The sequence below is a fragment of the Coregonus lavaretus genome, assembly GCF_964263955.1.
Source record: "Coregonus lavaretus genome assembly, chromosome: 23".
NCBI lineage: Eukaryota > Metazoa > Chordata > Actinopteri > Salmoniformes > Salmonidae > Coregonus > Coregonus lavaretus.
Window position 1 is genome coordinate 32,754,655 of NC_140010.1, and position 27,653 is coordinate 32,782,307.

Sequence of the window (27,653 nt, forward strand, 5' to 3'; positions counted from 1 at the left end):
GCATCAAGTCAAAGGCACTCCTTCAATATAAAGTTGTTTTTGACGAGTGTCACTTTCACGAGGTTGGAGTAATAACACTTTCAACTACCTAAGACATTGCCTCGAATCTAGGTTGTGCCTTTAGATTTCGAGAAAATTAACAACTAAGGAATAATGTTTCACTCCTCCCCATAGCTAGCTACCTTGACTTCTCAAATCCTAAACCAGGCCTGGTCTGTTTGGTGTTCCAGATGTCTCGCGGTGTTGCGCCTCTGTGTTTAGAAACCAGGGAGAACGACTGCCCCCTCGCATTGAGGATTTCAAGCGGCCGACCGCAGTGCCGCAGACAGTTTCCAGGAAACAGTATTCCCCTATTATGGACAATGGGGAAATGGCGATGTTCGTGGTCAATTTTTGTGGCTATAAAAAAATTTATCCGAACACAATCATGGTTTCAATAATTGCTTCTAGTTCAAAAAATGTATGTCCTTGAACCGATTACTTTAAAATCACTCACAGATTAAGTTATAAGGACAATTTAGTTGCGAATGGCAGCCTGCAGTACCCCGGTCGGCCTTAGACTTGACATACTCCATGAGAGGAGGCAGCACTGAGCTAGCCTGCAACGGTCACTTCCAAGAGTGCCTCAAACGCATGCAATGTTTCCAGAAACTCCTCCTTGTAGCAAGATGGCGACACGCTGAAACGACACTGCCTGATCAAATGCTCCACTGAGCATTCTCATTGGAAACAATGAGGTGACTTCATCGATGGCTTTGTCCATTATTTTTTTTACAGTCTGTTAGAAACCCTGTGATATTAGTATCTCTGCCCCATGTGCTCCAATCCCCCCAGGCCCCGATCACTGCCCAAAACTTAAGATATTTGACAACGAAAGCACAATAAAACTGCTTTTATTTAGCATGATAAAAATATACATATTTGATAACTTAATTCAAATATTTACACATGGAAATGTATTACATTTCAAACTAGCGCCCTAGAGGGCGTAGTTCTTCCCGATGTTGTATTCCTCCTTAACTCGCCGGCCTAAAATAAAGAAAACAAAAACGGGGAACACTCATAACAAAACATAATTCCCCCCACCATTTTCTGACAACTTCTGGATGTTGTTACATCCGGAAGTTATCAGAAAATCCCAAAATGGTGGTGAACATTTTTGTTTTATTAAGACAGTACGGATACTATCCCCTTTTTTTTGGGGGGGGGGGGGGGGGGGGCTGGCCCTCCAATCGAGTTAAGGAGGAAACCGACATGCTATATGTACGAGCAGGTCGCGGGGGGACCGGCTCGTACATGGGTTAGCTGATAACGTGACGAAAACGATGCGTACGCTTCAATTGGGCATTAGTCTGTGAGTTGTGATTCTGGATGGCCAGATAGCTACTAACAATGACAAGAAACTGCCATGAGGGGAATTGTAAGTGACTCGTTTCAGCTAGTTTCATCTTGTTCTTGATATCATTTCTTGTTTTGAGGTGTTTTGACTGATGCTAATGCTAATATGGCTAAAATTCGTTAGCTAGCTAACCAACAACTGTAACGATGTATTTGAGAGACAACAAGTGCTCGTTATGCAAATGTATTTCTGTTTTCAATAACCATTGGAGATTAAATATATTTTACATGTTGTCAACAATCTAAGCCAACCCCGTCTGTTTTGCCTCACAGTTGCGCACGTGTCGGTTTTGTTACTAAACAACCAACTTGTCTATAGCCTGCTGGGCACATTAAAGTCAGACGCAGATGAAAAACGATGTAAAAGGAATAAGAGTGCCCTCTGGCGGCCGGTTGGCCTAACCACAAAAGTCCAAAACCTGTCCACCCCAAAAAAAGTTTGACTGTCAGATCAATTGAATATTCACATTTTCCAAATAATTCACATCAACAAATGCTGTCATCTCATCAGTGTAACGTCCAAGTAGAAACACAGGACGTATTAAAGTGACTATAGGTAGATGTTATGCACCATCAGCTGTACTTAGAAGTCTTTCAATACGCTGGTGAGACGTCTCATCTTCTCCTCCATTGTTTTCTTCTCAGTCTCAGTCTCCTCCAGGAGCTGACGCATCTCCTCTTCCACCTGAAATACCTGAGTCAATAACACACACATTCCACTATTAACACACCTCAATAACAAATGCATTATACACCCGAGTAAAACACACACACACACACTGTAATACATCTGATTCATTTGCATAAATAATGCATTAAGAGATTTGCAAGGAATTTCAAGTTATGTGCATGGATCCCAAGTTAGCATTCATTCCTTAGTATGCGACTGAGCAGGTCAGTGTAGTGACTGTGGTAACCATTATTGTAGCTACCTTCTGATTGGCCTGTTCAATCTGTTTCTGCTTGTCATTGGCCAGCCGTAGGAGCTCGGTCTGATGGGATGCCTGTAGCGACTCCAGCTGTCGCCGGAACGCATCGTCCATACTGTGTAGCTTCTCTACCGCCGCTCTGGAGGGGAAACCACAAACACGGTTACACTGTTGTCATTACTCTGACCTGGACCACTGTTGCAGGCTTGCAGCTCTTCAACCAATGTCTTATATTGTCATATTCTCATCTCTTATATGGTTCCGGTGGCTCAGTTGGTCATTGGAGCTCGGTGTTTGCAACACCAGACTTCTGTGTTTCATTCCCTCATCCATATGGGCCACATATTATGAAATGAATGTATGTATTTACCATAGGTCACTTTGGATAAAAGAATCTGCTAATGACCATATTATAATCATATTACTATAATGATACACAGCTGGATTAGATAGGTAGCCCTATATGTTGTCCTTTTGAAGGTGTGTTAGTCAGCGTACTTGTGCGCCTGCAAGGCCTTATCTCTCTCCTCCAGCAGCAGGCTCTCTTTAGAGTCGAAGCCCTCCTTCATGCGTTTCACCTGGCTCTCCAGCCGGGTCAGCAGGTCAGCCTTGTCCTGCCACTTCTTATTAGACACACTGCAGGGGAGAACATAGAAATAGTAAACATGAAGTATGTATGAAGGAATGTAGTGGGGACAATGTGCATAAATTAAAGAATTGAGGATGATGACACAAAGTCAGACATATTGGATTGTGGTCCTCAGAATTTAGTCATAATGGGTAAAATCCCAATTTGAGATCCACATCTGTACAACATTTTTCATTCAAATCTCCCATTTACATCAATGCATGATTTATGGAAATGTATGAGTAACATGTGGAGCTCAAGTTAATTCAGTGCAGTGTGTTGTGTGAGTGTATTTGTCTGTGTGTGTGTGCCGTGACCTACCTGAAGGCGGCCTTGACGTCGTCCAGCTCCATCTCCTTGTCCTCCAGCTGTTGTTTGAGCTGCTCCTTGCGGAGGCTGAGCTGCTGCACCGTGTCTCTCAGGTCCTGCGATGCGGCTGACTCCTCCTCCAGCTGCTGCTGCAGCCGCCTCTGGGCCTGCAGGCTCTCCTCACGCTGCCTCCGGCCCTGCTCGTCACGCTCTTGTAGGCCCTGAGGGAGAGAGAGGGAGGGTGGAGGGAGAGAGAGTGTGTGACAAGAGAGAAATGCCAATAGCTCTGAAATCAAGTGCACCTCAAGTACTTGACGTATGTTTGAACCAGGTCTGATTTTTACTTTCTATAAGCAACCCTTATGGAGGAGAGACTTTAAACGGAGTAACAGGTTTGATTTTACCACGTCCTTGAAACACCACCTGTTTGAAAGACGTGGCATGAAATAATCTCAACCCGTGTTCTGTTACAAGTTGAGGTGTCTGTTTGAACTACTAGCCCACAGCTCGGACACCCATGCATACCCCACAAGACATGCCACCAGAGGTCTCTTCACAATCCCCAAGTCCAGAACAGACTATGGGAGGCGCACAGTACTACATAGAGCCATGACTACATGGAACTCTATTCCACATCAGGTAACTGATGCAAGCAGTAGAATCAGATTGAAAAAAAACAGGTAACAATACACCTTCTGGAACATTGGGGACTGTGAAGAGACACACAAAAGGTACAGAGACATGTATACGCACACAAGAACACACACACTCTAAACACATGTACATTGTAATATTGTTGTATGTTGGTATTATACACTTTGTCTTGTAGATATGTAGTGGTGTAATAATGTTATGATGTACTGTTTTATCTTTTGTTTTATATGTAATGTTTTAATGTGTTTGGACCCCAGAAAGAGTAGCTACTGCCTTGGCAGCACCTAATGGGGATCCCTAATAAATACAAATACATCACACATATTCCTTGGCAAAGTTGTCAAAATGCTCCCTTAATGACTCCTGTTAAAGTTCCCATGTATTGGTTCAACAACACCAGTGTGTATATAAAGAATGGGCCTGTGCCTAATAGACAACATTAGTTCTGAAGAGTCATTGTTTCAGAATGAGGGGTGCTGTAGTTCTGCTGGTGTTGTTCTGTCTGTCTGGGGCATGGGCTCAGGGAGAGAGTGGAGGGGTCAGAGAGAATGACATCACACAACAGGGTCTAGGTGAAGGGGGAGAGAGCTGGGAAAGTGATGCTGAACAATCAACCTGACATCTGGACTGAGCTTTAGGAGCTGAGGAACATGCAGGCCAGCCTGACAGCCAGTGAGAGCCGTGTGGATGAACTGAATGGAGAAGTGGTGGATCAGAGAGTGGAGCTGAGTGTCACTAAGAATGAGGTGCAGTTCTACAAGAACAAGGTGGAAAAACGAGTGAGAACGCAGGTAAAGTGAGGCAGCTACATCTCTTACTTCTAGATGTAAAATCAACAACACTGATAAGTATTTCAACAGTATTTGAATATTTTCTTTACATTTTATTCTAGCACTGGAGGACGAGCTGAAGAGAGAGAATGCATGTAATAAAGGGAGGGGGTTTATTTGAACTGTTGTATTAGCTCACAGCAACTGGGGTTGCTAATGTTTCATTCAGTATGGATATATTTTAGCTCTAGAAGCCCGAGTGAGAGACAGGTGGAGGAGCTGAAGACATTTACATTTTACATTTTAGTCATTTAGCAGACGCTCTTATCCAGAGCGACTTACAGTTAGTGAATACATTAATTTTTTATACTGGCCCCCCATGGGAATCGAACCCACAACCCTGGCGTTGCAAACGCCATGCTCTATCAACTGAGCTACATCCCTGCCGGCCATTCCCTCCCCTACCCTGGACGACGCTGGGCCAATTGTGCGCCGCCCATGAGTCTCCCGGTCACGGCCGGCTGCGACAGAGCCTGGATTCGAACCAGGATCTCTAGTGGCACAGTTAGCACTGCGATGCAGTGCCTTAGACCACTGCGCCACTCAGGAGACATAAGACAAAGCATGCAGGTATGGATATGATGTATGAAAGGAAGATTTGTTATAATAATTAGGTCCATATCTGAACCAGAGTTCTTTACATGTTTCCTTGACCCTCTAGCCCAAGCAGCAGAACTGTCAGCCACAGGGGCCAGACTAACAGCCAGTGAAAGCCAGGTAGCAGAGCTGAAGAGAAAGCCTAGTAATCTATTAGCCTAACTATTTAACACAGGGGTGTCAAACTCATTTTAGCTCAGGGGCCACATGGAGGAAAATCTATTCCCAAGTGGGCCGGACCGGAAAAATCATGGTATATATATAACTTAAAAACAACAACTTCAGATTGTTTTCTTTGTTTTAATACGATCAACATACAACATAAAGCTGGAGCCTGAGGACAGTGTGTCCAAAATAGTACAAGCACAACATCACTATTAATCATAAAACACGTCAAGTTTATTTGAAAATTCTAAAGAAAAAGAACACACAAACACACAATGCCTCAGTGATTAACAGAACTGTTTCACAGATCACAGAACTATATCAGGGTGTCATTTCTCAGGCAGAAATGTAGATAAAAATAATGAAATCCTGTTCCCCAAACAAGTGCAAGAACCACAGAGTCAAGAATAGGTTAAATATACAAATAAAATCAATTAAAAACAATAGCACATCAACATAAAAACATCAACATAAATCTGAAAGCGTTGCTCAAACTCCCGTAACAGTCCCGTTATTTTATCTTTGAACCGCTTCATGTCTGCCACATGTTGGGTCGCGCACACATTTTTCAGACAGGGGAAGTGAGCTGCATCACCACCAGCAAGTTGTGTCTCCCACAATGACAGCTTCAACTTGAAAGAACGTATGCTGTCATAATACTGCGTGACAACTTTGTTGCGCCCTTGCAGCTGTTTGTTCAAGTTATTCAGGTGCTCTGTAACATCCACCATAAATGCAAGGTCCTGCATCCATTCTGCGGAATGAAATTCTAACACTGGTTTGCCCTTTTCTTCCATGAACTGTTCAATTTCTTCTCGTAAATCAAAGAAACGCCTCAGCACAGCACCTCGGCTTAACCATCTTACCTCAGTGTGGTATGGCAGGCCATAGATGTGGTCTTTCTCTCTGAGAAGGCTGTCAAACTGACGGTGATTCAGGCTTCTGGATCGGATGAAATTAACAGTTTGGATGACCACCTTCATGACGTTATCCATCTTTAATGACTTGCAACACAAAGCCTCCTGGTGCAAAATACAGTGAAAAGTCAAAAAATCACATCCTCCATTTGCAGATTGCACTTTCTCTCTGAACTTTGTCACAACGCCTGCTTTTTTCCTGATCATTGAGGGCGCACCATCTGTAGCCAGGCTGACAGCGCGGGACCAGTCCACTCCGACCCTGTCCAGCGCGCCGACGAGTGCGGTAAAAATATCAGCTGCTGTCGTTGTATCTGTCATCGGCACCAACTCCACAAACTCCTCGGTGACGGTCAATGTGTCATCAACTCCGCGGATGAAAATGGCCAGTTGTGCAACATCTGTAATGTCCGTGCTTTCATCAATTGCAACCGAAAACGCAATAAATGACTTTACTTTTTGCTTCAACTGGCTGTCCAAATCCACTGAAAGATCGGAAATCCTGTCTGCAACTGTGTTTCTTGTCAGGCTGATATTTGCAAAAGCCTGCCGCTTTTCAGGTCACACAATCTCCGCTGCCTTCATCATGCATGTTTTTACAAATTCACCCTCACTAAATGGTTTTGAAGCCACTGCGATTTCATTAGCAATGAGGTAGCTAGCTTTCACTGCAGCGTCACTGATGTCTCGGCTGTGAGTAAACACAGACTGCTGTTTCTTCAGACCCGCCAACAGTTCATTCACCTTCTCTCATCTCCGCTGTCCTTGAAAGTTGTCATATTTGTCGGCATGAAGACTCACATAGTGGCGACGAAGGTTATATTCTTTCAGCACTGCAACATGCTCTGAACACACCAAACATACAGCTTTCCCATTCAATTCCGTGAATAAATAGGATGACCATTTTTCTTGGAACACTCTGCACTCTGCGTCCACTTTTCTCTTTTTTGACAGAGACATATTGGGGCAATGAGGGTGCCAAAGCACATAATGTTAAAAGTAGAAGCCGTAATAAATATTGCGGGCAAAACAAAGTAGCTCATTGGCTGCACGTGCTTGACCTACTTGCTCTGCCCCGGTATAAACAATTTGCTTGCTTAACACAATTGCTATTGCGCCATCCAGTGGACGCAATTGGAACAGCAGTTTATTTTATTGAAAAATTGCAGCGCATTTTTATACTTTACAAAAAAAAAAAAATATATATATATATATATATATATATATATATATATATATATATATATATATATTTTTTTTTTTTTTTTTTTATTTTTTTTATCATCTCGCGGGCCGGATTAAACCCGTTTGCGGGCCTGATCCGGCCCGCGGGCCGTACGTTTGACACCCCTGATTTAACATATCAATTAAACAGTCTACCAACCACAATATATATTATTAATGCAATAGTCACAGATTTTACCATGTGACATTTTCTGCTAATGTGTTGACTTCTTTTTCTGCTTAGAGAAGTTGGATCATTTTATGATTTCATATCTTTTAAACAATGCTCAATATGGTTCTGAAACTTTTAGCCCTCGTGATAATTCGGTTGTGTGCTCTATATAAAAACATCTGTGTCTCTACCCTCTGTTCACAGCGAGGCCAAAGGAGGCATTCTCTGCTAGTTTAGGTAGTGCAGTGGGACCCTTCAATACTGACACTACTCTGGTCTACACCAACATCATCACTAACATTGGCCAAGCTTACAGTCCAATTACAGGTAATGCTTACACACCCACCTACATGAGACATTTACAATGTCGGCAGGGGGCAGCATCACTAACTGGCTGCTCCAGTGTCTATGAGACAGACCTGTTCAGAAAATAGTTGTATTATAGAGCTGTCCCCAGCAACAACAAACAAATCTTTCAACCAATCGATTGGTGAAAATTTGTATTTTAATAAAATCAGCTATTTGCTTGTCTGATGCTGTTTGATGAAATAAAACACAAATGACTGAAGAGGGAGCAAGAGATTAAGATAACAAGAAGAGAAAAACCTTAACCTGACCGACCATCCGCAGATTCTGCCATTACTCTCCTGAAATTGCCGGTTTTAGGCTACACGAGGAGTGGGCAACCTTTCTCATGTGGAATGCTAATTTATCTTACAATTTCTACCGATCGGCGTGCCAGTTACAGTTTTCATATGCACATTTTTGTGGAACAGTTTCATTTAATTTATAATAACATCTTCGTATCTCAAAATAATAGTAATGTGGTTAATAAAAAATAGCATACATAAAGCCAACAAATAAAAACATTGCAGCCTGCAGGTAGAAAATATCCTGATAAAAATAGATATCCTATTAATCACATTGGCTATGCATGGCCTGTCTGCAACAAACATGAAACATTGTATGAACTATCAACTTGGGTCTAGCCCTAAACTCACCCTAGCAAACGTGCAACATTGTATAAAGTATTCTGGGCCCTCAGTGTTTCCAGCGCCCGGGACAGACACAGCTGTAGGCTATTTTGCGCAAGGGATAAGAGCTCATCAGGTAGGCCTATTTTATGACGTTTCCACTGGATCAGAGCATGACATTGTTCCCTTTCACATTGAGTGGTTATCAAAAGGGAGAGATTTTTCAAATACATTGAGGAACTATTGTCATTCTCAACGGATGTAAAAACAGACTTTGTTTGCTTGCGGTTTGAGGTGAAGAAAACATTACTTTGAAAAGCTCCACCGCTCATTAGTGGTGGTGTGTTAAGCCAATCAGAAATACTATCAGATCCCCAAATGGGCACATTTACAGTGCATTCGGAAAGTATTCAGACCCCTTGACTCTTTCTACATTTTGTTACGTTACAGCCTTATTCTAAAATTGATTAAATAGTTTTTTTCCTCATCAATCTACACACAATACCCTATAATGACAAAGCAAAAACAGGTTTTTAGAAATCTTTGCAAATGTATTATAAATAAACTGAAATATGACATTTACATACAGTGGGGGAAAAAATTATTTAGTCAGCCACCAATTGTGAAAGTTCTCCCACTTAAAAAGATGAGAGAGGCCTGTAATTTTCATCATAGGTACACGTCAACTATGACAGACAAATTGAGATTTTTTTTCTCCAGAAAATCACATTGTAGGATTTTTAATGAATTTATTAGCAAATTATGGTGGAAAATAAGTATTTGGTCACCTACAAACAAGCAAGATTTCTGGCTCTCACAGATCTGTAACAACTTCTTTAAGAGGCTCCGTCGTGTTTGGAGGACAAAGAATGCTGAGTTGCATCCAAAGAACACCATACCTACTGTGAAGCATGGGGGTGGAAACATCATGCTTTGGGGCTGTTTTTCTGCAAAGGGACCAGGACGACTGATCCGTGTAAAGGAAAGAATGAATGGGGCCATGTATCGTGAGATTTTGAGTGAAAACCTCCTTCCATCAGCAAGGGCATTGAAGATGAAACGTGGCTGGGTCTTTCAGCATGACAATGATCCCAAACACACCGCCCGGGCAACGAAGGAGTGGCTTCGTAAGAAGCATTTCAAGGTCCTGGAGTGGCCTAGCCATCCTCCAGATCTCAACCCCATAGAAGATCTTTGGAGGGAGTTGAAAGTCTGTGTTGCCCAGCGACAGCCCCAAAACATCACTGCTCTAGAGGAGATCTGCATGGAGGAATGGGCCAAAATACCAGCAACAGTGTGTGAAAACCTTGTGAAGACTTACAGAAAACGTTTGACCTGTGTCATTGCCAACAAAGGGTATATAACAAAGTATTGAGAAACTTTTGTTATTGACCAAATACTTATTTTCCACCATAATTTGCAAATAAATTCATAAAAAATCCTACAATGTGATTTTCTGGATTTTTTTTCCTCATTTTGTCTGTCATAGTTGACGTGTACCTATGATGAAAATTACAGGCCTCTCTCATCTTTTTAAGTGGGAGAACTTGCACAATTGGTGGCTGACTAAATACTTTTTTTCCCCACTGTAAGTATTCAGACCCTTTACTCAGTACTTTGTTGAAGCACCTTTGGCAGTGATTACAGCCTCAAGTCTTCTTAGGTATGACACTACAAGCTTGGCACACCTGTATTTGGCGAGTTTCTCATTCCTCTCAAGCTCTGTCAGGTTGGATGGGGAGCGTCGCTGCATACCTATTTTCAGGTCTCTCCAGAGATGTTCAATGGGATTCAAGTCCGGGCTCTGGCTGGGCCACTCAAGGATATTCAGAGACTTTTCCCGAAGCCACTCCTGCGATGTCTTGGCTGTGTGCTTAGGGTCGTTGTCCTGTTGGAAGGTGAACCTTCGCACCAGTCTGAGGTCCTGAGCAGGTTATCATCAAGGATCTCTCTGTACTTTGCTCTGTTCATCATTCCCTCGATTCTGACTAGTCTCCCAGTCCCTGCCGCTGAAAAACATCCCCACAGCATGATGCTGCCACCACGCTTCACCGTAGGGATGGTGCCAGGTTTCCTCCAGACGTGACTCTTGGCATTCAGACCAAAGAGTTCAATCTTGGTTTAATCAGACCAGAGAATGTTGTTTCTCATGGTCAGAGTCCTTTAGGTGCCTTTTGGCAAACTCAGAGCGGGCTGTCATGTGCCTTTTACTGAGGAGTGGCTTCCGTCTGGTCACTCTACCATAAAGGCCTGATTGGTGGAGTGCTGCAGAGATGGTTGTCCTTCTGGAAGGTTCTCCCATCTCCACAGAGGAACTCTAAAGCGCTGTCAGAGTGACCAACTGTGGGACCTTATATAGACAGGTGTGTGCCTTTCCAAATCAATCAATTGAATTTACCACAGGTGGACTCCAATCAAGTTGTAGAAACATCTCAAAGATGATAAATGGAAACTGGAGCTCAATTTCAAGTCTCATAGCAAAGGGTCTGAATACTTATTTAAATAAGTGATTTCAGTTTTTTATTTTTAAGACATTTTCGCTTTGTCATTATGGGGTATTGTGTGTAGATTGATGAGGGAAAAAACATTTAAATCAATTTTAGAATAAGGCTGTACCGTAACAAAATGTGGAAAAAGGGAAGGGGTCTGAATACTTTCCGAATGCACTGTATTTGGTACATATATTCATTAACTCTGAAGAATATAACTTATAAATAAATGCCTCATGAGCTTAGTTAAATTGTTGTACCCAATCAGAATCTAAAATATAAGCTTGTTTTACTCCATTGTTTGTAAACAATGTAATTGTAAACAAACACTGTATAGCCTCAAAACATGGATAAAACTATCATTCTGACCTCATGGATGGTCAATCCTCGCATCCATCGCCATCTATGAATTTGAGAGTGGTTACATTTCTCCAGGCCCATCCCTCAGCAGTTTACCAAAACAGTGCTCGGGTGACCCTCTTATTTGTACTACAGATTGCCCCTTTAAATTGGCTGTAATTAAACCAGACCTTGATCCAGATTAATTTAACAAGTAAAGACTGTAGCCCACCAGCTCACATCCTTTCAAAATTCAACAGTATCTTTAAAACCCTCCAAAAAACCCTCCAATACGTTTTTTGACCATGTACCAGCACAGTGACTGCACTGATCAAGGTAGTGAACGACACCAATGAGTTTTTAAAATGACTTGACTACAACATCGGTTATTATATATCAATGCAGAATTGATAATCTGATTATGGGTTCCATTATTGCCTGCTGATGCACCATAAACAATGGACGGCCATCCCATTGTATTCTGGTAACTGGTTGGGTAGGTTTAGGCTCCCAGAACATTCACGCCTGGCCCAATGGGCAATCAATAAGCAGTTGTCTGGCCTTGGAAGTGAAAAATGAACATTTAGACAGTTGCAATTTTTTTATAAAACACACACATATATATACAATTTTTAAAAAAATGCAACTGATATCGATAAATGCTTGATTTTCCATATCGGTGCCCACCACTATTGACCATGGGTCATTTGTTTTGAGTACCTCTTTGAGTTTGCGAATGGTCTCTGTCTGGTCATCGATGACCTTGACTTTGATCCTCAGGGCGTCGTTGTCTCGCTCGTTCTGTTTCTTCTGACTCTCCAGTTCAGCAGCCAGCACCTCAATCCTCGCCTCCAGACGACCCCTGTCCTGGGACAGAGACGCTCCTGTGTGTGTTTTGGGGGGTGGGGGTGAAGGGTCAGCCATAGCGGAAAACACAGGAAGAGTGTCAATAAGGGTCACTCAAGTGAATGTTGAATTCAGTATGTATTGACCTGGTGGAGTGTTCAAACAGCCACTAGATGGTAGTAAAGCATCACATGTTAGAGAAGGAACATCCATATCATGTTTTTGCTGTGAGCCTTCTTCAGGTTCATCCAGGTATATTCAAATCACACATAATACATAATATTCAGACTAAAATAGCTTAAAAAGATGCGGCTACTGCAGCCCAATATATTTAAATGAATAGAAAAGGAAAAGTGGATAGCAACTACAAAAAGTAAACTGCAACCGTTTAGCCTAGATTTGAGATTGAAATCACTGCAAAGGGTGTATACACTTCATGACCAAAAGTATGTGGACACCTGCTCATCAAACACTTAATTCCAAAATCATGGGCATTAATATGGAGTTGGTCCCCACTTTGCTGCTATTGTCATGCTGAAACAAGAAAGGTCCTTCCCCAAACTGTTGCCACAAAGTTGGAAGCACAGAATCGTCTAGAATGTCATTGTACTCTGTAGCGTTAAGATTTCCCTTCACTGGAACTAAGGGGCCTAGCCCGAACCATGATGAAATAGACCAGACCATTATTCCTCCCCAAAACTTTACAGTTGGCATTATGCAGCCGGGCAGGTACCGTTCTCTTGGCCAAACCCAGATTTGTCCGTTGGACTGCCAGATGGTGAAGCGTGATTCATCACTCCAGATAATGCGTTTCCACTGCTCCAGAGTCCAATGGTGGCGAGCTTTACACCACTCCAGCCGACGCTTGGTATTGCGCATGGTGATCTTAGGCTTGTGTGCCGCTGCTCGGCCATGGAAACCCATTTCATGAAGCTCCCGACTAACAGTTCTTGTGCTGACGTTACTTCCAGAGGCAGTTTGGAACTAGGTAGTGAGTGTTGCAACTGAGGACAGTCAATTTTTACGCGCTTCAGCACTCGGTGGTCCCGTTCTGTGCGCTTGTGTGGACTACCACTTCGTGGCTGAGCCGTTGTTGCTCCTAGACGTTTCCACTTCACAATAACAGCACTTACAGTTGACCGGGGTAGCTCTAGCAGGGCAGAAATGTTACAAACTGACTTGTTGGAAAGGTGGCATCCTATAATGCTGCCACGTTGAAAGTGACTGAGCTCTTCAGTAAGGCCATTCTACTGCCAATGTTTGTCTATGGAGATTGCATGGCTGTGTGCTTGATTTTTTAACTCATTTTTTGCAATAGGTGTGGCTGAAATATCCAAATACAATAATTTGAAGGGGTGTCTGTATATATAGTGTACCACAGAAATATAATTACCGTTATAATCTGGGTGGTTCGAGCCCTGAATGGTGATTGGCTGAAAGCTGTGGTATATGAGACCGTATACCACAGGTATGACAAAACTTTAATTTTTACTCTTCTAATTATGTTTGTAACCAGTTTATAATAGCAATAAGGCACCTCAGGGGTTTGTGGTATATGGCCAATATACCAAGGCTAAGGGCTGTATCCAGGCACTCCACGTTGCGTCATGCTTAAGAATAGCCCTGAGCCGTGGTATATTGGCCTTATAGCACACCCCCTCGTGCCTTATTGCTTAAATAATAGTAACTAAGTCCTTCTATTTCAAAGGTGTTAGCATACCTTGTTGAGCCAGCTCCTGTCCCCAGATCCTCCTCTCAACTCTGAGGCCGTCTATAACCGACTCCTGTGCAGTGAGCTGGGACAGCAGCCTGGCCTTGTCCTTCTTCACCAGCTCCAGTTGCAGCTGCAGACGCCTGTCCTCCTCTGCCCCCGCCTCCAGAGACCGCACGCGGCTCTGACGGGACAGACACACCACGGAAACAATCAGCCCCTAACCCCTTATCTTAGCACCTAAGAAAATAAATTGTCCATATCTCAGACTGGCCAATAAAAATAAAAGATTAAGATGGGCAGTCTGCGATATGGCTTTTTCTTTGCAACTCTGCCTAGAAGGTCAGCATCCCGGAGTCGCCTCTACACTGTTGACGTTGAGACTGGTGTTTTGCGGGTACTATTTAATGAAGCTGCCAGTTGAGGACCTTTGAGGCGCCTGTTTCTCAAACTAGACACTCTAATGTATTTGTCCTCTTGCTCAGTTGTGCACCGGGGCCTCCCACTCCTCTTTCTATTCTGGTTAGAGCCAGTTTGCGCTGTTCTGTGAAGGGAGTAGTACACAGCGTTGTACGAGATCTTCAGTTTCTTGGCAATTTCTCGCAAAGAATAGCCTTCATTTCTCAGAACAAGAATAGACTGACGAGTTTCAGAAGAAAGTTATTTGTTTCTGGCCATTTTGAGTCTGTAATCGAACTCACAATTGTTGGTGCTCCAGATACTCAACTAATCTCAAGAAGGCCAGTTTTATTGCTTCTTTAAATCAGCACAACAGTTTTTCAGCTGTGCTAACATAATTGCAAAAGGGTTTCTAATGATCAATTAGCCTTTTAAAATGATAAACTTGGATTAGCAAACACAACGTGCCATTGGAACACAGGACTGATGGTTGCTGATAATGGGCCTGGGAATTGTGAAAAACTGAGTTTAAATGTATTTTTCTAAGGTGTATGTAAACTTCCGACTTCAACTGTATATACAGTGGAGAGAACAAGTAAAAAAAAAATTTTTATGTATGCACTCACTAACTGTAAGTCGCTCTGGATAAGAGCGTCTGCTAAATGACTAAAATGTAAATGTATTTGATACACTGCCGATTTTGCAGGTTTTCCTACTTACAAAGCATGCAGAGGTCTGTAATTTTTTATCATAGGTACACTTCAACTGTGAGAGACGGAATCTAAAACAAAAATCCAGAAAATCACATTGTATGATTTTTAAGTAATTAATTTGCATTTTATTGCATGACATAAGTATTTCAGTAAATTCATTAAAAATCCTACAATGTGATTTTCCAAATAAATTCATTCAAAAAAATGTGATTTTCTGGAAAAAAAATTCTCAATTTGTCTGTCATAGTTGACGTGTACCTATGATGAAAATTACAGGCCTCTCTCATCTTTTTAAGTGGGAGAACTTGCACAATTGGTGGCTGACTAAATACTTTGTTTCCCCACTGTATACGCTTTTTCAGTTCTGCCCACAAATGTTCTATAGGATTGAGGTCAGAGCTTTGTGATGGCCACTCCAATACCTTGACTTTGTTGTCCTTAAGCCATTTTGCCACAACTTTGGAAGTATGCTTGCGGTCATTGTCCATTTGGAAGACCCATTTGTGACCAAGCTTTAACTTCCTGACTAATATCTTGAGATGTTGCTTCAATATATCCACATAATTTTCCTTCCTCATGATGCCATCTATTTTGTGAAGTGCACCAGTCCCTCCTGCAGCAAAACACCCCCACAGCATGATGCTGCCACCCCCGTGTTTCACGCTTGGGATGGTGTTCTTCGGCTTGCAAGCTTCCCCTTTTTCCTCCAAACATAACAATGGTCATTATGGCCAAACAGTTCTATTTTTGTTTCATCAGACCAGAGGACATTTCTCCAAAAAGTCCTTTGCTGTTGTTCTGGTATTGATTTGCACTTTTCGCACCAAAGTAAGTTCATCTCTAAGAGAAAGAACGCGTTTCCTTCCTGAGCGATATGACGGCTGCGTGGTCCCATGGTGTTTATACTTGCATATTATTGTTTGTACAGATGAACGTGGTACCTTCAGGCGTTTGGAAATTGCTCCCAAGGATGAACCAGACTTGTGGAGGTCTACAATTTCTTTTCTGAGGTCTTGGCTGATTTCTTTTGATTTTCCCATGATGTCAAGCAAAGAGGCACTGAGTTTGAAGGTAGGCCTTGAAATATATCCACAGGTACACCTCCAATGACTCAAATGATGTCAATTAGCCTATCAGAAGCTTCTAAAGCCATGACATAATTTTCTGGAATTTTCCAAGCTATTTAAAGGCACATTCAACTTAGTGTATGTAAACTTATGACCCACTGGAATTGTGATACAGTGAATTATAAGTGAAATAATCTGTCTGTAAACAATTGTTGGAAAAATGACTTGTGTCATGCACAAAGTAGATGTCCTAACCGACTTGCCAAAACTATAGTTTGTTAACAAGAAATTTGTGGAGTGGTTGAAAAACGAGTTTTAATGACTCCAACCTAACTGTATGTAAACTTCTGATATATATATATATATATATATATATATATATATATATATATATATATATATATATATATATATATATATATATATATATTATTTTTACAAATTTATACTTGGAGTCAATGTATTTATATAATATCATCCAAAAATAATATTGCGTTATGTATCTATATAAATGTTTTCCCCCATCACTACCAGGTGCTGCAGATCCTAAATAATTTGATAGCTATAAGCAAAATGCCAAAGAGCCCTGTGGTGTTGTGTGTTGTACTTTGAGCTCAGTGACGGCGTCTCGCTTGGCTTTGCTGAGCTCTGTGATGCGGCTCTTCTGCTCCTTGACCATGGCGGTGAGCTCCTGCACCAGACCCCCCGCCTGTCTCTCTCTCTGTTGGGTCTGAGACAGGGCAGCCTTCACCTCCGACAGCTCCACACTCAGCCGGTCACAACCCTGCTCCACCTACATAGGGAGGGACACAGGCAGAAACCTTGTTAGTTCTTCCTATCAAAAAGTATCATATTAATCTGATCATCAATTTCATCAGTCAAAGTCTCTCTTTAGTCCTATTGTCTTTATTCATAATGTTTATGAAAGTCCACTACTGTGCAGTCCGTATTTGTCTCAATCTGACCAGCAATATGTGATTTCTTCGAGCTCATTTAGTAGAAGGTCAAAGTTTCAGAATTGAGTTAGCGATGAAGGGGACATTTAATACCTAATGAAGACCAAAGTGTGAACACTATCACAATGAACACACTAACTACATAAATAACTAGAAAAAGGTTCAAAGGTGTGCTTGCATCAGCTATCTTTTTATGCTAGTGGAAGTTACACATTAAACGGTTTTAGTTGACGTTCTCTAGTTGTTCAGTGTTCAGACCTCAGTGAAGCGAGCAGCCTCGATGGTGAGGGCCATGCGGAACTCGTCCTCCAGGGCAGTGTACTGCTGTGTGGCCTGGGCCAATCTGTCCTCCAACCTAGCCATGCTCTGTGCATGTCTCTGCTCCACACCAGCCACATCCCTGGCCACCACCTCCCGGAACTCTGCCCCGCCCGGCACCAGCCGACCCTCCAGCTCCTTCCTGTGAAACAGGACGACACCGTTAGACACTCACTGACTGACTGAATTAATGAGATCTGGGTCATGTTCAATAGGGAGAAAATGTTTTGAAACTGAGTGAAACAGTGAACTATTTTCTGGACCAAGAAGAAACACTAGTTTTCCATTGTGTGCCCTAATGATGGAACTGTGCTATAAAAAAGGGTGCTGTAGTCTACCTGTGTACTTGTTCCCTGGAGGCCAGCAGTTCGTGGAGCTGCCGTAGTTTGTCTTTATGCTGTCGCAGCGAGGCTCTCTGGATATCAAGCTCTCTCATCAGGGCCAACGCCTTGTTCTCCAGCTCCTGGCTCCTCTTCATCTGAAAGGTCATCAAAAGGTCAAACCCTACTCAGTCCAGGTAATATTACTATATTTCAGCACAAGGGCTTGGCGTTTTTCCTGACCACGTTACAATGTTTTGTCCCAGTGCTACCTATGGAAGCTCTACTATAACTATAATATATCCAGGAAGTATCAACGGTTATGAAACAGCAGTATCTCTCTACCTCCTCAGCCTGCTGGCGGGCCCTCTGTGCTTCACTATGGGACGTGCTGTCCTCCAGGCTGCGCAGCGCCCTCTTGTGTTGCTCCTCCCGCTGCAGGACCTGCTCCAGCTGCAGCGCGGAGCTCTGACACCTCTCCTCCAGCTCCTCCACGCGAGCCTGCAGACCAGAGCGCTCCGAACGCTCCTTCAACAACAGCTCCTTCAGTCTGGGAGGTGGAAAGAGAGAAACAGGTAGAAGGAAGAAAGAAAGGGAGACAGGGGAGTGAGACAGGTCCTACTTTAGCTTATATTAAACCTACAGCAAGCAAGCATGAGATAACGGAAGTAAAGTGGGTGTCGGAATTTAGCAGAGATTGAAACTTGTTTTTGACATGAGCACATGGAATTTCTGTGTTTGTATACAGTAAACTGCTCTAACCTGTCGGTGGTGTGCAGGGCCATGCTCTGCAGGTCTTTCTCCTGGCTGGCCTGGGTCTGCAAAGTCTTCATCTGCTCGGTCAGCTTCCTCACAGCCTGCTCAGCCTTCCACCGCCTTTCTCTCTCCTGATCACGTTCCTCCACGATCGCCTAGGGAGAGCACACACACAGGCACGCAAACACACACACACACCAAGTTCATGGTGATGCACTAATTATACATGCACTTTCATAGTATTAGTAGTAGTTTACAAAATCACTAAGTTGATATATTCAACTAGACAGGGAATCTATGCATGATATGACGGCCAAACTAGTTAAGTTCATTGATGATATATGTACAGCAGTAGTGTAGAGGAGGGTAAACGCTGTTTACGCACCTTTTTTATTGTGCGAGCATTTACCAACCCTTGCGGAAAAATGCATTAAAGCAGAGATCATCAACTACATTCAGCCGAGGGACGATTTTTTCTTGAGCGGATGTTCGGGGGGCCGGAACACGATAACAAATGATTTGTAGACTGCAAAATGATCGCAAGAAGCCCAAACAGATAATTTTGGACTAAAACATAATCATTTCAAACCCAGGTGTCTCTATTATGCGTGGGAATACTTGGGAACAGATTTCTTAAATTAAAATCACTTGGAGTGGATTTCCTGGTGTTTTTACAGTCTTATGTCCAACAATAAAAAATAAAAATAAAAATGCTCAGAAAACTTAGGGGCCAAAATAAAAGCCGCCAGTTAGGGAACCCTGCATTAAAGTATAGGGAGCATTACTTTACTCACCGCCAACGGTTATCAGCATTTACCCACCAATTCTTTTTTTACCACTAATGTACACAAATACTGTATATGAGAACTGTGTTCTATGGTCCATACCCTATAGGTCTCCTCCACTGCTTGTTTGGTGCTGCTGGGGGTCTTCCTGACTGGTCCTACTGAGTCGGCACCCCCAAAGGGCTGATGGACGCCTGGCTTCCTCCCAGGGACAACTGAACACTTTGAACCTTTCCCTTTGCTTCTCTCTTGATCACTGCACATACAAGTCAAGTAAAGCAGTCTCAATAAGGGTCACGCTTCATAGGTTTCAGAATGAGTATGAAAATGTGTTAACTATGATTGATTAGGTTACAGTTACTTCACTAAAACAAAATAACTCAAACTGAGCATGTATGATAAGAATCTGGTGAAGGGCCTCCCGAGTGGCGCAGTGGTCTAAGGCACTGCATCGCAGTGCTAGCTTTGCCTCTAGAGATCCTGGTTCGAGTCCAGACTCTGTCGTAGCCGGCCGCAACCGGGAGACCCATGGGGCGGCGCACAATTGGCCCAGCGTCATCCAGGGTAGGGGAGGGTTTGGCCGGCAGGGATGTCCTTGTCCCATCGCGCTCTAGCGACCCCTGTGGCGGGCCGGGCGCAGTGCATGCTGACTCGGTGTTTCCTCCGACACATTGGTGCGGCTGGCTTCTGGGTTAAGCGGGCACTGTGTCAAGAAGCAGTGCGGCTTGGTTGGTTGTGTTTCGGAGGACGCACGACTCTCGACCTTCGCCTCTCCCGTGTCCGTACGGGGGTTGCAGCGATGGGACAGGGACTGTAACTACTACCAATTGGATACCACGAAATTGGGGAGAAAAAGGGGAGAAAATACCCACAAAAAAATAATAATACAAAAAATAGAATCTGGTGAAGCATAACCACAGTGTCAATGTCACTGTGTCATGTGTGGAGATCATGACAGGTGTAAAATTGTCAAATAAGATGAACTAAACTTGCCAGCAGAGAGGCAGTGTCTGTTACCAGCCTGTTACCTGTCTGGTTGTTTGGCCTTGGTGGACTGCTTGATGGTCCTCTTCACTGCAGTACTGTTGCTGCCCCTGTGCTGAGTTGGGATCCTGGAGCGATGCCCCCGGTTCTCCTTCCCGCTGTCACACTCACTCTCTGACGTGTTGTCTATGTCCCTCTTGGGCCTCCGTACCCTCACAAAGGGGGTGGAGCTGCTGGAGACCTCCCCTGCAGGAGTCTGGCGACCAGGTTAGGAGCTTCATCAGTGATGCAGGTGGACAAACCATATGCAATACTACAATACTACTTTGTAGTATACAACTAAAGTGCTCTCCAGTGTAGAGAGCACTACACCACTCTATAGTATAGTACTACTATAAAACTGGGCCGAAATTAATCGTATGCGTGATGTGTTATAAATTGGGTGGTTGGTGCCCTGAATGCTGATTGGCTGAAAGCCGTGGTATATCAGAACGTTATACCACGGGTATGACAAAACATTTATATACCACGGCTAAGGGCTGTATCTAGGCACTCTGTGTTGCTTCGTGCATAAGAACAGTCCTTAGCCGTGGTATATTGGCCATATACCACACCCCCTCGGGCCTTATTGCTTAATTATACACTGAGTGTACAAAACATTAAGAATACCTTCCTAATATTGAGTTGCACCCCCTTTTGCCCCCAGAACAGCCTCAATTCGTCGGGGCATGGACTCTACAAGGTGTCGAAAGTTTTCCACAGGGATGCTGGCCCATGTTGATTACAATGCTTCCCACAGTTGTGTCAAGTTGGTTGGATGTCCTTTGGGTGGTGGACCATTCTTGATAAACATGGGAAACTGTTGAGCGTGAAAAACCCAGCAGCGTTGCAGTTCTTGACACACTCAATCCGGTGTGCCTGGCACCTACTACCATACCCTGTTCAAAGGCACTTCAATCTTTTGTCTTGCCCATTCACCCTCAAATGGCACACATACACAATCCATGTCCCAATTGTCTCAAGGCTTTAAAATCCTTCTCTAACCTGTCTCCTCCCCTTTATATACACTGATTGAAGTGGATTTAACAGGTGACATCAATAAGGGATCATAGCTTTCATCTGGATTCACCTGGTCAGTCTGTCATGTTTTGTACACTCAGTGTATGTGATGTGTATGATGAGTATACAGCAACATAGTCTTCACACAAGTGCTGATCAGCATCAGTCAGATGTCTTTAGACCGTTCCATCCAGTCTCACCTGTTGGAACAGCCGGGACACCTGGTGCTCCAGTTTCTGGATGCGCTGCTCATTGTATGGGTCTGCTGCTGTACTATAGCTGCCCGCTGTAGCCCAACTTGGCTGTGAAATCTGGGGCGCCTGGGTCCGTCTGACTGGTTCTGGGGCCCCCACTGGACCCCCTGCCCGCTGGCGGAACTGGTTCAGCACCTCGTCAATACGGGGAGTGGTGAGAGAGCCGTCAACCCTGGCCTGTGTGGACATCTTATGTTGAGATATTAGTTCTACAACATTCAATAGGTGTAATATGTAATAATACATCCAGAGAAACATGCCATGTGCCAGGTAGAGACAAACAGTTCAAAGTGACCACACTTAAATAAACTACTACAAATTACATAAAGTATTCATATACACTGCTTATAAATTACTTGTCAAGCATCTAAGTAAAGTCATACTACATAGAGCAGGGTCGTGGAACTTTGATCTGAAATCATCTGGGTACGAACATCCCACAGATGCAGTCAGAGGCGTTTTGGGGGCCCTAACCAAAATGTTGTTGGCCCACGCCCCCCGAAAATGCACCTTCTGAAAAAAATGGATCCGGGGAAATGGATCCGTGGGCCTACAAAAGGGGTTGTCCATCACTGACATAGGGTGATATAAACACTCCTTACATCTGGTGCTTTTAAGATGTGGTATAACCCTTTTGGCATGCTTTATATAGCATATTATTTGGTTGTGATTAATGAATGTTTTTCTGAATGTTACTAGTTCGTTGGCGCTGGTGTCTGAGGAGAGCAAGAAGTCCACGTAATCCTCCAGGCCGGGGATGTCGACGGGGCTGTCCTCCCCCAGAGGAACAGGGTTCCCCAGCCGGTCCACCCCATCCAGGCTGGAGACCTGGGGTAAGGACTGGAGCACCATCTCTCTGTAACCTGCAGCAGGGAACACAGGAGTCATTGAGTTTGAATATGCCAAATAGATGTCCAAAATACTTACTTTACATGATATACAGTGCCTTCAGAAAGTATTCATACCCCTTGACTTATTCCACATTTCACCCATCACCCCATAATGACAAAGTGAAAACATGTTTTTGTAAAATGTTTTCTAATATATTAAATGAAATATTACATAAGTATTCACACCCGAGTCAATACTTTGTAGAAGCATCTTTGGCTGCGATTACAGCTGTGAGTCTTTTTGGGTAAGTCTGAGAGCTTTTCACACCTTGATTGCACAATATTTGCCAATTATTATTTTTAAATTCTTCAAGCTCTGTCAAGGTGAATGTTGATCATTGCTAGACAGCAATTTTCAAGTCTTGCCGTAGATTTTCAAGCCGATTTAAGTCAAAACTGTAACTAGGCCACTCAGGAATATTCAATGTCGTGTTGGTAAAGCAACTCCTGTGTTGTGTTTTAGGTTATGGTCCTGCTGAAAGGTGAATTCATCTCCTAGTGTCTTTTGGAAAGCAGACTGAACCAGGTTTTCCTCTAGGATTTTGCCTATGCTTATAGCTGTATTCTGTTTATTTTTATCCCCCCCAAAAAAACTCCCTAGTCCTTGCCGATGACAAGCATACCCATAACATGATGCAGCCCCCACCATGCTTGAAAATATGAAGAGTGGTACTCAGTGAGGTGTTGTGTTGGATTTGTCCCAAACATAACGCCTTGTATTCAGGACAAAAACTAACTTTTTTTTTGCAGTACTACTTTAGTGCCTTGTTGCAAACAGGATGGATATTTTGGAATATTTGTATTCTGTATAGGCTTCCTTCTTTTCACTCTGTCATTTAGGTTAGTATTGTGGAGTAACTACAATGCTGTTGATCCATCCTCAGTTCTCATATCACAACCATTAAAGGGATATTTCAGGATTTTGGCAATTATATTTTTATGTCTGTGTCCAGTATGAAGGAGGTTAGAAGTAGTTTTGCGAGCCAATGCTAACTAGCGTTAGTGCAATGACTGGAAGTCTATGGGTATCTGCTAGCATCCCGAAGTATCCCTTTAAACTGTAACTGTTTTAAAATCACCATTGACATCTGACTGATGCTGTGCAGTTTCCTTCATCTCCAGCAACTGAGTTAGGAAGGACGCCTGTATCTTTGTAGTGACTGGGTGTATTGATACACCATCCAAAGCCTAATTAAATAACTTCACCATGTTCAAAGGGATATTCAGCGTCTGCTTTTTGTATTTTCACACATCTACTAATCGATGCCCTTCTTTGCGAGGCATTGAAAAACCTCTCTGGTCTTTCTGTTGGAATCTGTGCTTCAAATTCACTACTTGATTGAGGGACCTTACAGATAATTGTACGTGTGGGGTACAGAAATGGGGTAGTCATTCACAAATCATGTAAACCACTATTATTGAACAGGGAATGAGTCCATGCAACTTATTATGAATTTTGTTAAGCACATTTTTGCTTCTGAACTTATTTATGCTTTTTTAATTAACCTTTATTTAACTAGGCAAGTCAGTTAAGAATTTGTTCTTATTTACAATGATGGCCTACCCAAGCCAAACCCGGACGACGCTGGGCCAATTGTGCGCCACCCTATGGGACTCCCAATCACGGCCGGTTGTGATACAACCTGGAATCGAACCAGGGTCTGTAGTGACGCCTCTAGCACTGAGATGCAGTGCCTTAGACCGCTGCGCCACTCGGGAACCCACTTGGGAGGCTTGCCATAACAAAGTGGGTTGAATATTTATTGACTCAAGACATTTCATCTTTCCATTTTATATTAATTTCAAAAAAATTCTAAAGACAAAATTCCACTTTGACATTATGGGGTATTGTGTGTAGTTCAGTGCCATAAAACCTCAATTTAATCAATTTTAAATTCAGGCTGTAACACAACAAAATGTGGAAAAAGTAAAAGGGTGTGAGCAGTGGCGGCTCCTGAAAAAATTCTCAGGGGGGGCAATTTTTCTGATGATTTAGGTGACCTACACACATTTTAAAAAAGATATGTCCAGCAACAACATGAAGACAGGGGCAGCATATAAGTCAATACCAGAAGCATTTATTGACTGATCTCAAAAGTGTTGGCTTACCAGGGTTGGTGGAGCCCTCAGTTTCATCTTTGCCTCGCAAAGCTAACTCAAACACTCCGCAAAACTTCACACACTGGATTAGCCGGCTGAGGATGTGGCGGTTCTTGCTAATGTCGTAGTAAATATATTTGTTATAGTGAATATGGAATATGATATGTTGAGTAAAATGTTGTGCTAAGATCTATTTAGGTCAGGAGCTGGTTATAAGTTCTGTTCCTATCCAATAACAATGGACAAAAGGGTCCTATCTTGTCAGCCTTGTCAGTTTCAGTTCTCCAGTAAACTTGTGATTATCAACACTAACCTCATCGTTGTGGTGGCGGACAGCTAGCCTGTATCCCTCATCCAGTTGAGTGGGAATGTTCACTCTCCCCAAAGCAGACAATCTCAAACAGCTATCCATGTGGGTCTTTGACAGCTCATGTTTCTTAATCTTTCCTGAAAGATGGTGCATGTCCGTTACACACCAGTCGCTGTCCAAGCGGTGCTGTCTGCCGTGCCGCCTTCAGGGTGAAAGAGTAAGCAGGGGGTAGCAGAAGACTGCATTAGCTACATCGCAGCCTGCTAGCCAGGTTTTTCGTTCGTACCAATTTTTGGAAAATCCTCGGGTGTAGGACTTCCCCCCTTTAGTAGAAACCTGTTGAATTATTAAATTTGGTCTGGGAGGTCCTAATTGTTTCGTTGCCAATTTATCTTCATTTGTTCGCCGACAAAAAGGAACTTCTTTCAAAGACACAATCGAGTTGCACTGAAGCCTAGCCATTTTGATAGTAGTAGTGAATTGATTGATGAGGCTACCCGCTCTTTTCTTAGTTACGTTCATGGTTACGTTACGTATGACGAAAGCGCGTAAGTGCAAGCCCTCAGAAACCCATAGAGATTGTATTGAAAGCTCTGATATTTGAAAAAAAATAGATTTTACATGGGAGTCTATGACAGACTTCTGGGCGATTTTCAACCTGACTGAAATCGCCCCAAAAGGGGGGGGGGGCATTTGAAGCACGACTTTAGCCTGATTGGACATTTAGTGGCACTGTGGCAGATCAGACGTCTAGATTACAACACTGATAACTACTGTTGCCGTGATATAATTGATTAGAAAAAAAATCCCTTCCTTTTCCCGTTTGGCAGTGCGTCGCCCATATCGCCCTATTGAACACACCGCCCCTGGGTGTGAGTATTTTCTGAAGACACTGTATCTCTGGCTAAATCTCAAGAAATTGCAACATTTTGGTTTTTCATGGACATACTTTTTGCATTTTCACTCAGAATGGAGGTTTACTATGGCTACCCAGGAACTGTGTTGCTCAAATAGCACTGCAACATCACTCAATTTTTATCACCACTCACCTGGTAAGCTGCAGACTGAATTGCCAGCTCCCTCCACGCTTAGGGTGACATCGCTCAGATTCTCCAGTCCCAGCATGCACTGCAGCAGCTGGTTGACGCTGTCCAAGCGGTTGCTATGGAGATGGAGGTGTCTCAATTTGTACTCCGCCCCATGAAGGTACAGCAAACCTGGGGACATGAACCAAAGTGTTACAACCAAAGAGTATCACCCTCATGTGATAGTAAATATACGTTTCTGTTATGGAAAACTTGGCCATGTGTGATCATCATGAGCAGGGATGGGCAATTCTGGGACAGTGTTGCCCATCCCTGGTCATGAGTGTTGTGGTCAATAGGCTGCACACTGTGCATTTACGTATAAACTTAAACTTACCTGTGAGGTCACTTATCTGATTATAGGACAGGTTTAATCTTATCAGGTTAACAAGTCCATTCAGTCCTGAAAAGGGGAAATTAACATCTTACACGCAAAAACAGCAGTGTGGGCCAATTACAACATGTGTGACAAAAACAAACATTTGAACTGAATAACACTTTTCTGACTTTGACCAGGGCTCACCTTCGACCTTAGTGATCAAGTTGCAGGACAAGTTCAAGGTTCTCAGTGAGGCTAGAGAGTTGAGACCCTCGATGCAAGAGATATGATTGGATGACAGATCCAAGTGTCGGAGATGCCAAGCAGTGGTCAAGCCCTCTACTTTCAGTATACGATTACAATGCAGATTCAGGGATGTGACATTGGCAGTCAATGGGACCTCCAGCAAACTACACAGAGGGTGACAATTATGAGAGAATTCCATTGATTATTTCATACAGAAGTTCCAGGTGAAGATTTTACTGGAAGATGAAGGAGTGATTACCTTGATATGCTCTTATCTATCAGACACAGCTCTCCATCCGCCATCACCTAGAATATCAAAATAAATAGCTACAGTCTCATTCATGCACAATTTCAGTGGTTACATTTCTACAGTCACATCCTTCAGTTGACCAAACATAGTGGCTGGGTGTTGATATGGCAAAATGTTCTACTGCACTGTTCTAGCAAAGATGTCTTATTGTTCCATCTGGTTCTAATGTAGCTAGCTAAACGTCAGCTTGTCCGTTTATGGTTAAGACGTTAGCTACTAACGTTATCATATAATAAGGTTTTTCAAGATAGCATATATAACTAATGTAGCCCGACAACTTACCAACAACCTACACCTCATCCGAATGTTAAAGACATGTGTTAACATTTTTTTTAAGTGTTCAAAACTATGCAACTAACGTTAGCTAGCTAGCTACTGTAGCCATGCTAACAACACATCGACATACTACATAGAAACAGCAAACCTCCCACGACAACCTTAACCACTAACATAGTTAGATGTGTACAAAAATCATATTATAATACAATACTAACCTCCAGTGCAATGTAACTTGTAGAAGTTGTTCACCATCTGTTGTTGTTTTGCCGCCGCTCCACTTGAACTGGCCGCCTCTGTCATCGATTTCCGTCCATATTCAGT

General features: G+C 43.0%; 1 protein-coding gene across 1 annotated transcript; it reads right to left on the reverse strand.

Annotated features, from left to right (window-relative positions):
* Positions 1-877: 877 nt before the first annotated feature.
* On the reverse strand, positions 878-27,653 carry lrrcc1 (leucine rich repeat and coiled-coil centrosomal protein 1). The gene is made up of 20 exons (XM_084139535.1): positions 27,548-27,653; positions 27,003-27,049; positions 26,702-26,907; positions 26,516-26,581; positions 26,143-26,310; positions 22,490-22,656; positions 21,740-21,970; positions 20,525-20,736; positions 19,599-19,752; positions 18,718-18,866; positions 18,301-18,505; positions 17,974-18,113; positions 17,576-17,777; positions 16,969-17,154; positions 14,192-14,366; positions 12,346-12,509; positions 3,277-3,485; positions 2,826-2,963; positions 2,331-2,466; positions 878-2,092 (listed from the first exon to the last, which is right to left on the reverse strand). Exons 2-20 carry the CDS (start codon positions 27,044-27,046, stop codon positions 1,982-1,984), a joined length of 3,063 nt encoding a protein of 1,020 aa, XP_083995661.1. The 5' UTR covers positions 27,047-27,049; positions 27,548-27,653; the 3' UTR covers positions 878-1,981.